The sequence below is a fragment of the Manis pentadactyla genome, chromosome 15 (assembly GCF_030020395.1).
Source record: "Manis pentadactyla isolate mManPen7 chromosome 15, mManPen7.hap1, whole genome shotgun sequence".
Classification (NCBI taxonomy): Eukaryota; Metazoa; Chordata; class Mammalia; order Pholidota; family Manidae; genus Manis; species Manis pentadactyla.
The window spans coordinates 2,322,794-2,335,778 of record NC_080033.1 but is presented as its reverse complement, the minus strand read 5'-3'; the positions used below and the strand labels follow the sequence as shown (position 1 = coordinate 2,335,778).

The window sequence follows — 12,985 nt, the reverse complement described above, 5'->3', positions numbered from 1 at the left end:
ACAAAGAACAGTGGAGACGGAGAGATTTGGGGCTTGACACACTTTACAGATTTGGTGCTTAAACAGTACTTTACAAATGACTTGCTTAATTTAAACGTCCATCACCGTAAGAGACACTGAAGTAAAATGAGAAAATTGGATCTACTTGACCCACAATCTTTTCTGTGGGGTGGGGGCAGAGGAGAGGGAGAACATTAATTTGAATGCAAATTATTATAAACCAAATTCGGTAACCTTGTCTCCTACAAATGGACTTGAAGTATCCACTTTCTTCAAAGATGAAGGCTGGAGACAAAGCAATGGACTGAAATGGAAAGGAGGATACCTAGGGCTTGAAAATATATGGGCATTTTACATAGGTTTTTGTCATGTTACAGTAACACTTTTTTTTTTGAGAAAACTGTGTACATCAAGCTTAATAAATTAAACACTGAAAGGATGTGCAAGTCTAAAAGGGCTCAACAGGGATTAGAATCCTGATTCGAACAGATAAATTCACTCTCAAGCATCACTTCGGTCTAAAATGCGAGGAGGCAGGCAGGCAGGAAAGGGTCAAAAAGAGGGAGATAATTGAATTACTCAATAAAAGAGGCTACTTACCATCCCAACCCATTGTTAAGACATACACTTCTGACATAAGAGAACTCCTTAGAGGTCGAATAAAGCGTGTAAAGCACCTCTGAGTAATGCATCTGCCCCCAAGAGGGGGCCCGGAAGCCCAACGTGGGCTTAGCGAACAGACCTTTGCTAATCTGTTTATTTCCTTGAACTGGAGTCGGGCTGCGATGGGCTGCGATTCCCAGGACGACACATTTAATTAGAACAAAACAGAACAAAACAAAAAAAATTTTTTGTAAAAGCTCACCAAACTGCTGCACTTGTGTCTCTGAATGTGGGTGGCATTTCTTTTAAAAGGCAAAGTATGGTCTGTGAAGGAGAAAGGGAAAAGGGGAGGTGGGAGTGGGGAGAAGAGGCCGTGGTGCCTGGCAGGGCAGCCCTGGCAAAAACCCCAGTCTAGGGGAGGGTCCGCAGCGACTCCCAGGCCGGGCGGCGGCGGGGCAGCCATCTGTCCAGCGCGTTCTCTTCCCCTCCCAACCCCCACTCCCTCCAAGACTCGCCTTCCTGCCGGCTGAAACCCTCCTCCCATTTCCAAATCCACTCTCCAGCAACCTCTTCCTCTGTCCCACCAAGGAAGGGTGGGCGAACCCTGCTCCCCAATCTTCTGCTGGAGCAGGGGAAACCGGGGCCCCAACCTCGCCCTGAAGCGCGCTGTTGGGGCTTATCACCCTCCAGAGAAGGGCGTGGGGAGAGCCCATTTCGCACTTAATAAGGGCAAGGAAGGGGCGCTCCCTTTCGCCCCCTGCCAAACACAAGGAAATCTCATTTTCTCTCCCGGAAGGGATGGCACCCCATTTTAGCCCGAAAGAGAGAACCCCATGAGAAAGAGGGGACCAACAGGCTAACTTCCTTTCCCCTCCAAAGCAGGGAAACCGAAGCTCACACGCCCTCCCCCACCAAAAAATATCCGCATCACCTAAGAAAACAAGGACACCCCCGTTTAAGGAAAACATGGGGGGTCTTCTCCCCCAAAAGAGGCAGGGGCTCCCATCAAAGGGGCTTGAGATTCCTCCACCAATTTTGCCCTCTAGGGAATAGCTAGGAAACACCTCCCGCCAAAAAAAAAAGTGCAAGAGCCCCCACCCAAAGGACCCCCCATTAGGAGGGCTGAACGAACCCCCACTTCCTGCCTCCTAAGAAAGCTGGGATACCTCTCCAAGTAGGGCAGGGCACACCTCCCCCAGGAGAAAGGATACTGCCGGGGGCTGGGAGACCCCCAACTCCAAACCCCTAGGAGTGGGGCTGTTGCTCGATATCCCCCAAAAGCGTCCGGGAGCCCCTCCCCCATCCCTTTCCCCGAAGCCAGGCAACGGGCAGGCGGGCCCGTGGCTGCCCGCTCCGGGCGCTGGGGCAGCCAGGACCCCCGTGGGCCTCCGCAGCGCCCCCCAAGTCGGCGCCCCCTCCCCAGGGCGGGCGCGGGGGTCCGGGGGGCGCCTCCTCACCTTCCCCTCAGCATGGCGCCCAAAAAAGACAGAGCGAGAGCGAGGGAGAGCGGGCGAGCACCGCGAGGGGGGGGAAACGCATGAGGCCAGGAGAGAAAGCAAGCGAGAAAGAGCGAGCGAGCGAGAGACACCCACCGACCCCGCCCTTCCTCCTCCTCCTCCTCCTCCTCCGCGGCCCGGCCCAACATGGCGGCCGCCCCCTTCCTCCTCCTCCTCCTCCCCCCGGGGACGCAGCCCCGGCCGGGCCGGGGGCCTGACCTGTCGTCAGGGAGCGGGAGGCGGTGGTGGAGGAGGTGCGGGGTGGCCTGGCAGGCGTCGGGGGAACACGGAGTAGGCGAAGGCGATGATGGCGGCGGCGGCGATGGCGGCGGCGGCGACTCTGATGGCGGCGGCGGGGGGGTCCCGGGCGCGGCCTCCATCGTTCCTTTGGGGGGGGAGGGGATGTTAATGCACGAAAAAGGACTGCTTGGGCGTGGCGGGAGGGGCACACTTCAGCTCTGAGGGCTCCTGACAGGAATGGGTATATATTTTTTAGGTTTCGGAATCACCTCTGCGCCGACCTCCGCGTAGGCCGCGCGGCCTAGGCCACGACGGGCGGCTCGCCGCCTGCTTTCTTCTCAGCCCCTCCCTTGGGGTCACTCGCTCACGGGCGCGGAGCCCTCATCGGGACGTGAGCCCCCCAACACACACACACACACACATACCCGGGCCCGTGGGTTGGGAGACCCGGGGGACACGGACACTGGTGGGTGGTTGGGTGTAATTAGCGCGAGCCGCGCGCGATGGAGCAAGCGAGGGGGAGGGAGAGGAGAGCGAGCGAGGGGCGGGGTTAAAAAAAAAAAAAGGATTTTAGGAAGAGAAGAAACGGGCCGCGGAGACGGGCCGACTGTCCGTTTGCCCGCCTTAGGTGCCCGGCTGTCCGGCACCCGCCGCAGTCAGAAATTCACACAAAATGGCGGCATGGCCCTGACGAGCCTAGAGACCGAGAAAGGAGGAAGGGCGAGGTGGGAGGGGGAACTGGGAGGCGGAGGCCGCGTCACGGGGAGGAGAGATTTTTTTTTCCCAGACCGCTCTCCCGAAGGGCGGCGGAAAGAGCCGAATGGAGAGAATGAGCCCGAGGGAAGGGCGGAAAAAACCGAGAGTAGCTGAGCGGGAGACTTCGGGGAGGCGGAAAGAGCCGAAAGCGGTGGTGGGACTTAGAGGAGGCGGTGCCGAGCCGGAAACAGCCGAACTGGATCGGGACTGGGAAAAGCCGAGGAACAGATGTTCGGAAAGCAACCGAAGGCGGGGTCGCCGGGGGCCAAGAGGCGGAAATAGCCGAAAGAAGCCGTTCGCGGATAATGCGATTTAGACGGAAAATGCTGAAAGGCGGATTTAGGGAGGCGATTAAAGAGCAAACGCATTGAGGAATTCGAGAGCAAGCGGGGAGAGCTGAAAGTGGCTAGCTTGAGTGAAGGCGGGAAGAGGTGAAAGTGTTAGGTGGGAGAATTGGAGGAAAGGAATTCGGGCTTCAGAAAGGAAAAAAATAACCGAAAGCTGGAGGCCGGTGCCGTGAGTTGTAGGTTTCCGGAGACGGGGTGAATAGAGCCCAGCATGCCGGAGATTACGTCATTAGACCTCGATCGGTGACGTCATCCTTGGGCGGTGCGAAGGGACGGGCCTTTCTACTGCTTTGGGGGAGTTTAAGAACCTTAAGGGTGGTGGTACATGGAAAACTCAATAAATGCTCGATGTGGAAGTAACTTACCCAACTCAAAAAGTACAAATATGAAATTGAAAACCTTTGAGTCTCACAACTATACGAAGGGAAGCTACCATTATTCCCATTTAACGGATGCAGACTAATCTTGATGTTGTAATTGATTCAACATCATAGTATCAGCCACAAAGAGCGCGGCGAGATTTTTAACCAGAACTGGCATCCCATTGCCTCCTGGATCTTTCAATCTTTTTATGAGCTCCTTGTACAGTGCGAAGTCCCATAAGGGATGGGAATAGAGTTCTGTTTTAATGGAGCTTAAAAATTGATAATGCTCTGGGGAAAACAAGCTGGAATTTAAAGAATAAAAGTGGGCTCCTAGTATGCTGGGAGGTGGAAGGAGGAAGTGGGGAGGACTGGGTTGTGTAAACTGCACATGAAGGAGAAGAGAAAGTTCCAGTCAGAGAAAACAGCTTATTTCAGACCCTCCAAGGCAAGGACCATTTAGATTCCAGAAACAGAGAGAAAACTCATGTGTCATGAGAGAGAAATCTGGAGGCAGAGGTGCCCGGTCACCTTCTGGTATATTAATCCTCCTATAAAATAAAAAAGTATCCTAAACCTGGTCTGGGGCACAAGCTTTTTGTAAGGGTAATTTACAACTTCCTACAGGAAGAAATTTAGCATTCCTGATAAAATACTTAAGCCATTTTCTAAAGATTTGTGGATAAATCTCATCCTGGGAGGATAGAAGCACTTCAGTTGACAGCTGACTTCCTGTCAAGAATCTCCTGGTCTTTCACCATAGCATCTTTTCTTTCCGGATCTAATCTCTAGTTTAATGATGATTATTTAGTGATTCTCTTCTCCTATAAAATGTCCCTACCAAAAGTAAATCTTTTAATTGGCCTAAAGAAATCTTTATTCCTTGTGTGCATGACTGTAATTAAATGTTGGCATGTGCTCATAACTAAATAGTCCAAAAAAGTTTTCTTTAACACACAAAGAGCTAGGTGAGCAGGATTGTAAGAATGGAATGGAAAAATACTGTAAATGGGTCATTATGTGTACTTGTGAAAGGTGTCATTCCCATTCTTATTTTGATTTCTGAACCCCAAGTGCTCTAGTTAATGGATGAAACCACTAGTTGAGACCATAGACCATGTCTAGAATAGCACCATGTCCTTTCAAGGTGTGACCTCCGGCTGGCACCATCTCTGCAGGTTCAACAGACCTTTCCACAATTCTAGAGGGTCATCTGCTTTTAAGTAATGAGGAAAATGAAAAGATCGATGAATCTCACGAGGCAAGATTTCTCCATGCTTTTTCAGTGTCATACTAGCTCATTTGTCTAACATTATCTGCCAAGCCCTACTGACAGTCTAGATGCAACTTTGACTTACTATTTAATTGGTCTAGACTTGGTAAAGTTATAGAACGTTCTCGAGTGTCAAATTATTTCTGTCTGGCAGGACAGACAACCCTGAAAGATATTAGCCAATTTTGTACCAAACTTTCCAGCCTAATTCCAGCCTTCTTTTCCCACTATTTCTCATATCCTGCCTGGACCCAGCTGTATTTTTCTGCTAGTTCCCTGGCTAATGAGTTAAGTAACATCTTTGACACATGCTCACAGTGTGTTTGTGTGAAGGTTAGGTTTTTAACTTTGTAAAAACTATGCTGTGAAAATAGTCAAGTCCATGGATAGAAATGTTGGTAGAAATAAGGCAGGCAGGACCAAAAAAACCCCCACCAATCCACAACAAATTATTCCAACAAAGGCGGATTGGTGACCTTCCCTTTGGAAAGGATCCAGTGTAATCAATTGCCACCAGTGGCTGTGAAATGGGACATTGGATGAGTGAGGCCTTATTCACACAACTACTTGGGCCTTGAGGACCTGCTTGAGTTCAGTCCCCAATATACCATTTCCAAGTGCTGATGAGTTGATACTGGGACTGCCCACTTCATCGCATCATGCATCAGGTACTGCACCACCACCTGGGATTCTGCGGCCAGTCATTCAGTCTTTAGAGAACCCACAGAAATGCCAAGAGCTAATCCTTAGAACAAGAGGAATCAATTAATGAGGTCATGACTTTTTATAAAGCCCAGGGTGTATGCTTCCTCTTGAGGCTTAGCAGAGGTCCACAGACTACTCCTATTTTTAGGTAGGGGTTGTAGGAACCTCCGATGTATAGCAGTCAGCCACTTGCAACTGAATCCGAAGTTGGGAGTAGGCAGTCTTGTGCGACTACTGTGGGAATCTCCTGTTAACTAGGTAGATAGTGTCAGAATTGAAGAGTAGAACCTCAGCTGGTGTCCGGTTGGAGAACTGCTTGGTGTGGGAAAACCTCCAAACCTTTGGTGACCAGAATACAGAAGTATAGAGTGTTAGAATTGAAGAGAAACAAGAGTTCCCTTAGAATCACTTTGGAAAATGGCTTGGCAGTATCAACTATAGCACTTCATATACCTACACTATGATTCAATAATTCCACCTAGAAGTATATGTCCAACAAATACACCAACGGAGTATGCACAATAGCACTATTTTAAATAGTGCTGAACTGGGAACTACATAAATGTTCGTCAATAGAAGAACAGATGAGTAAATTACAGTATATTCACTTTTTAGAGCTCCTGAATTGCTGGGCTAGGAGATCCAAATGGTAGAGTCCTTTACAATACAGGACCAGCTAGAGAGCCTTCTGCATGGGGCCCCAAAAGCCTCAGAGCTTTCTTTGTTGATGAGGGAGAACAACTCTCCCACATAATACAAGATGCCTCCAAAATTTTGAGAGCCACCAAACAGTGGCTTTTTCTTCATGTGTGTGGAGGGGTGTACGCGCACAGTTTTTAGCAACTTGCCCTTTATTTGGGGAAAAAAAATTCCAAAATTTCCCAATTCTATGGGGTTTGTGGGAGGGACTTGGGGTAGGGGAGAGCCTAGTAAACATAATGTTCTTCATGTAATTGTAGATTAACGATAACAACAACAAAAAAAAATTTCCTAATTCTTTCTCTGGACCTCCAAAATATCTTTGAACAGGCAGGTGGTTGTATTTTTCTCTAAGATAGAACCTTCTATAATACCCACAAATCTGATCAATGCATCCCTGATACCTTATCTTTCTACTCTTGATACATCATTATTCTGGCAAAAAGATTTTACTTTTCTAGTTCCTGTGGTGGTTCTAGGGTGAGTTCTTTACTGTGGATGAGGAGCTCTTTACAGAGAAGACAAAACGCTGAGTGTGTAAGAAACACCAGCAGCCAGCTCCAGCCTCTGGCAATACCTGGGGAAGAAAAGAGGAGACCATTGGCCTAAGAGGCATTATGGTGTTTGGGATCTTCGTGAATGCAAACCCAATAGTTATTTCTTCCTTCTTCCTTGTTAATCCAAACCTGGATTTACTGTGGAGATCATGGGTGGGTCACTTAGTCTAGGCTATAATCTAGCTCATCACTGGTCTCAAGGAGATGATGTCGCCCCCTGGAGGACATTTTGGAAATTATTATGGGGAATTAATGAGTGTGTTGGTTGTCAACTGGTTCTCAAGGGAACAGGGAACAGTACTGCTCCCTTGGAGACGTTTTGGAAATTTGCAGAGACCTTTTTGGGCATCACAATAATGCGGGAGGTGTTACTAGCACCAAAGGACAGGGACCAAGGATGACAGGATGTCCTGCAACATGACAACCGTAATGAATGATCAATTGAATGAAGTTAATGATAGCTCTCAAGTAATGAAGAGAACTGTTTATACTAAATTATATTAAGCTGTAATGCTGAACCTTTCCAGTTCTTTTGGAGTGGGTGCAAAGCAAAGTCATGGTAGAGTACTGGGAGTTCACAAAATATGTCCTACCACTTTTGGGGTAATAAAAATGTTTTGGAACTAGTTAGAGGTGGTGGTTGCCCCACATGGTGAATGTACTAAATGCCACGGAATTGTGCACTTTAAAACAGTTAATTGTATGTTGTGTGAATTTCACCTCAATAAAAAAAGTTTAAAAACATACATACCCTCAAATTTGAGAAAATACTATTACATTAAGTTATCTCTATAAGCACTAGAAAGGCATAAGGGGAATGGGAAAAGGGACCCTTTTAGACATTTCACAGGCCTAGAAGTGCAGGAGAAAATAATTTATAGAGCAGTTAGCTTCATTTTCAGGGCACTTTTTCACAAAGTGATCATTTTACAGGGCACTGTGTACTCACAGGTAATGAGTGGCTCAGGTCACTCCCTAACCACTTACAAATGACTACATGCCATGGATCTTCAGGGTCATCTCAAGGTTAATATATAAACTACTAACTCATTGCAGACTAAGGATCAGTTTTATCTCTTCAAAATAGTTTGACTGCCTTTATTTCTCTTCCTATGATCCATGAACATTTCTCTCTAATAGTAGAAAGGCAACTTAGCAAAAGTGTTTATTTCCAAAAGATATTTGATATAACCCCCTGCTGCCTGGTCATTCCATGGTTCTAAAAGTCTCTTGCACAACAGGTTATTTGATCCTGTCATTGGCATTTTTCCCTGAGTGGTGAAATAGCACAGCAGAGTGTGAAAGCCCTGGATTCAGAACTTTAAAATGATGGTTTGACACAACTTTGTTATGGAAAAATTCAAGCATACACAAAAACAGAGAGGGAAGAGTAAAATGAACCCTCATGTACCCATCACCCAACTTTAACAATTATAAACTCATAGCTAAGCTCAGTTCCTACCTCCCACCCACTGACCACCCCCTCAACTCTGCTAGATTATTTTAATGCAATTCCAGACTTACTCCATCCCCATGTATACATATATAGTTATTTCTACTTATGTTGTTATATTATTTTAAAATGTACACTCAGACCTGTACTAGGTTTAGTGTTTCCCTCCCTCCAAATTCATGTCCTTCCTGGAACCTCAGAATGTGACCTTATTTGGAAACAGGGTCATTGAAGATATAATTCATTAAATTATGATGAGGTCACTTGGAGTAGGTTGTGCCCTTAATCCAAATATGACTGGCTTCCTTATAAGAAGAGGAGAGGAGACACAGAGACCTACACTGGGCGAACAGCATGTGACAACAGGGGCAGAGATGGGTGTGATGCATCTCTGAGCCTAGGATTGTTGGCAACCACCAGGAGCTAGAAGAGGCAAGAAAGGGGTTCCTTCCCTGGGGCCTTCAGAGAGAGCTCAGACATTAATTTCAAACTTGTAGCCTCCAGAACTGTAAATAGTAAATTTCTACTGTTTTAAGGCCCCCAGCTTGTGGCAATTTGTCACGGTGGCCCGAGGAAACTGACACCTATCCATAACTCTAATTCCAATCCAGTAACAGAGAGCCCGTTCTAGCTTTTACCTTTTCTGTATTGGTACCTATTCCAATATTGAGACAACCTAACTTGAGTTATGAATCAATCTTTTCCAAGGAAACACTTAAAAATAGGGGCTATAACCACCAGATGAGTTTGATTCCCAATGGCCCACCCTGAGGAAGTTTCCAGTTTTAACTCCGCATATCATCTCCTAGGGCAGCAGGGTTGCTGTAACACCATACCACAAGTTAAGTGGATCAAACCACAGACATTTATTTTCTTGTAGTTCTGGAGGCTTGAAGTCTAAGATCAAGGTGCTAGCAGGGTTGGTTCCTTCTGAGGCTGGGAGGCAGAATCTGCTCCCTGCCCCTCTCCCCTAGCATCTGGTAAAGCTTGAAAAAACCTCCATGTCCTTTGGCTTGTGAATTCATCATTCCAGTCTCTACCTTCATCTTCACATGAACCTCTCCCTGGGTGTCTCTGTATCCAAATTTCCCTCTTCATTTTTTTTTTGGAAGGTGACTGGTTATTTTATTTTGTTTTATTTTATTTTTTGCTATCATTAATGTACAATTACATAAACAACATTATGGTTACTAGACTCCCCCTATTATCAAGTCCCCATCACATACCCCATTACCGTCACTGTCCATGTCCATCAGCATAATGAGATGCTTTAGAATCACTACTTGTCTTCTCTGTGTTATACTGCCTTCCCCCCCTACATTATACGTGTTAATCATAATGACCCTTTTTCCCCCTTATCCCTTCCTTCCCACCCATCCTCCCCAGTCCCTTTCCCTTTGGTAACTGTTAGTCCATTCTTGGGTTCTGTGAGTCTGCTGTGTTTTGTTCCTTCTTTTTTTTTTGTTCTTATACTCCACAGTAAGTGAAATAATTTGATACTTGTCTTTCTCTACCTGGCTTATTTCACTGAGCATAATACCCTCTAGGTTCATCCATGTTGTTGAAAATGTAGGATTTGTTTTCTTCTATGGTTGAATAATATTCCATTGTATATATGTACCACATCTTCTTTATCCATTCATCTACTGATGGACACTTAGGTTGCTTCCATTTCTTGGCTATTATAAATAGTGCTGCAATAAACATAGGGGTGCATATGTCTTTTTCAAACTGTGCTCCTGCATTCTTAGGGTAAATTCCTAGGAGTGGAATTCCTGGGTCAAATGGTCTTTCTATTTTTAGTTTTTTGAGGAACCTCCATACTGCTTTCCACAATGGTTGAACTAATTTACATTCCCACCAGCAGCATAGGAGGGTAAATTTCCCTCTTCTTATAGAGACACCAGTCATATTGAAGTAGGACCCTAATGATCATCTTAATTTGGTATCTGAAAGACCCTGTTTCCAATAAGGTCACATTCATAGGTAACAGGGATTAGGATTTGAACATATCTTTTTGTGGGGACACAATTCAACCCATAGCACCTCATATAGGTGAAAATCCATGAAACTGTATAATTAAATATATATACTTTACTATACATAATTATTCTTTTATTAAAAGATGTTAGTCTTTATGTCCCCATTTATCACTTGACTCCCATACACTCCTACTCTAAACAGCAGCCCATGTCTATAGAATGGCATAGGAAAGTGTGATTAAAAGTTGTAGAGCCATGAGAGATATCCAAGGCTTGCTCCCATGTCTTTTAAGTAGCCCTGAAGAGTTACATGGTTCTAACAGGAAGAATAGGAAAAGAATTGAGACTAGAGCAAAACAGTACACAGATCTTTGTTCCATGGTTCTCCACCCTGCCTGCATTTTAGAATCATCTGGGGAGCATTTTGGAAAAACCCCAATGTCTCAGCTCCACCCCAGACCAATTAGTCAGAGTCTCTGAAGGTGGGGTATTGGCACTGTGTTTGCTGACAACTCCCCAGATAATCGTAATGTGCAGGTGGGATTGAGAACCACAGCGGTGGTTAATGGTGAGCAGTCACCTGGGTGGAGGTAATTATGTAATCCTTAAACCCAGGAGCCTGATCTATTGAATAATTGCTCTTCATCCCTTTTAAATTACAAAGTCTCCATTTTGGTAGCTGTTCTGATCAGCTGTTGCTGAAAAACAAACTGCCCCATGGGTGCATACCCAAGAGAAGGGAAAACAGGGTCTCAAGGAGTTATTTATACACCCATATTCACAGCCACATTATTCACAATGGTCGATAGATAGAAGCAACCCAAATATCTATCAATGGATGAAGGTATAAACAAAATGTGGTCTGTACTTCCAATGGGGTATATTCAGCCTTAAAAAGGAAAGAAGTCCTGACACATGCTACACAAAGATGAACCTTGTGGACATTATGCTAAATGAAATAATCCAGTCACAGAAGATAAATACTGTATGATTTCACTGGTATGAGGTATCAAGAAGAGTTAACCTCATAGAAGTGGAAAGGAGAATGGTGGTTGCCAGGGCCTGGGTGGAGGGGGGAATAGAGAGTTGTTTAATGGGAAAACAGTTTCGGTTTTGCAAGATGAAAATGTTCTGGAGAGGGCTGCACAAGAGTGTAACTATACCTAACACTACTGAACTATACACTTAGAAATGGGTAAGATGGTCTATTTATGTTATGTGTATTTTTTCACAGGTAAAAAAAAGCTGCCCTGAAATTTAGTGGCTTGAAGCAGCAACAATTATCTTACTCTCTTTTCCAGTATCTGTGAGTCAGGAATTCAGGAAGGGTTGGTGGGCTGGTTCTGACCTGGGACTTCTCATGAGATTTGCAGACCACGCGGCTAGAACTGGCATGGTGGATGGCTGGGAAATGAGGGGCTAGAGAGGTATCTTTGTCTTGGTGTAGTTTCAGAGCTTCTCCATGTGGGTTTTCTCCTGCACTGCTTGGGCTTCCTCTCAACATGGCAGCCTCAGGGCAGAGGGCCTGCTTATCTGGCAGGTCAGTCGTCCAACGAACAGGTTGGAAGCAGCCTCCTCTTTCTGACTTAGCTGGGGTTAAGCTACAGACTATTGGTCAAACAGTCACCAAAGCAATCCAGCTTCAAGAGAAGAGAACATAGACTCCCCCCACCCCTCAATGGGGGTCAAAGGGATGTTACAAGGAGGGCATGTAGGGTGGGAGATACTGTTGTGGTCATCTTTGCAAAATGCAATTGGTCACAGCAATGTTCAAGAGACCTTGTCCCCTTGCTTGAGTTAAATATAGAAATGTTAAAGTGATCAGACTCCTGGAATTAAAGTTTTGTTTTAAGGAAATCTGTACATATTTGGCTTTTTACATGCTGGAAATGTTTAAGAAAATCTGGCCTACTGCAGTTTCCTGGTGAGATTTCTGGTCCTCAAAACTTTTCCCTGTATTGATTAAAGACCTGGGATGACTAATTCTAAAATGGTTTAGCCAAAAAAAAAAAAAAGAAAGAAAAAATAAGATAAATATATGTTCAATATCACATAATTATATGTTAATATATGCATAAATAGATATACAAAACATATATATATTAGAGAAAATAAATGTGCCAAAACTTCAAATTAACAAATCTAGAAAAAGGATATATGACTATTCACTGAACTGTTTCTTTTCATAATCTTAAAGTCTTCAAAATAAACATTTGTGACTAACTAAAATAAAATAAAAATTACACAGTAGTGTCAACTATTCTTATTCTGTCCCTGAACTTCAACCCATCTGAACCCTCACCTTATCTCTGGATTAAGATAAGGGTAAGTGGTTGGAGCCTGGGTCGGGGGTCAGGAAAGCAGTTAGGAGAGGGCCTTTCCTAGGGGGCCTGGCAATATTTGGAAGAAACAATACAGATTTGAAAAGGCATATGTTGCCCAACTTGCATATTTCAAAGAGAACTTCCAATCACTCCAAGCAAAGCAATACTCATTCTTTTTTAAATTTTGA

The 12,985-nt window shown here is 45.2% G+C and overlaps 1 protein-coding gene across 5 annotated transcripts in view; it reads right to left on the bottom strand.

The window, feature by feature from the left end:
- The window catches only part of ZC3H4 (zinc finger CCCH-type containing 4), a 43,415-nt gene extending 40,348 nt beyond the window's left edge, over window positions 1-3,067 (bottom strand). For 2 of the 5 annotated variants that reach the window (XM_036885336.2, XM_036885340.2), the window contains exon 1: window positions 2,061-2,198. In XM_036885336.2, the coding sequence (XP_036741231.2) occupies window positions 2,061-2,074 (14 nt within the window). In that variant the 5' untranslated portion in view covers window positions 2,075-2,198. The other 3 variants (XM_036885337.2, XM_036885339.2, XM_036885338.2) reach the window with 3 other exon arrangements.
- Between the last annotated feature and the right edge of the window lie 9,918 nt (window positions 3,068-12,985).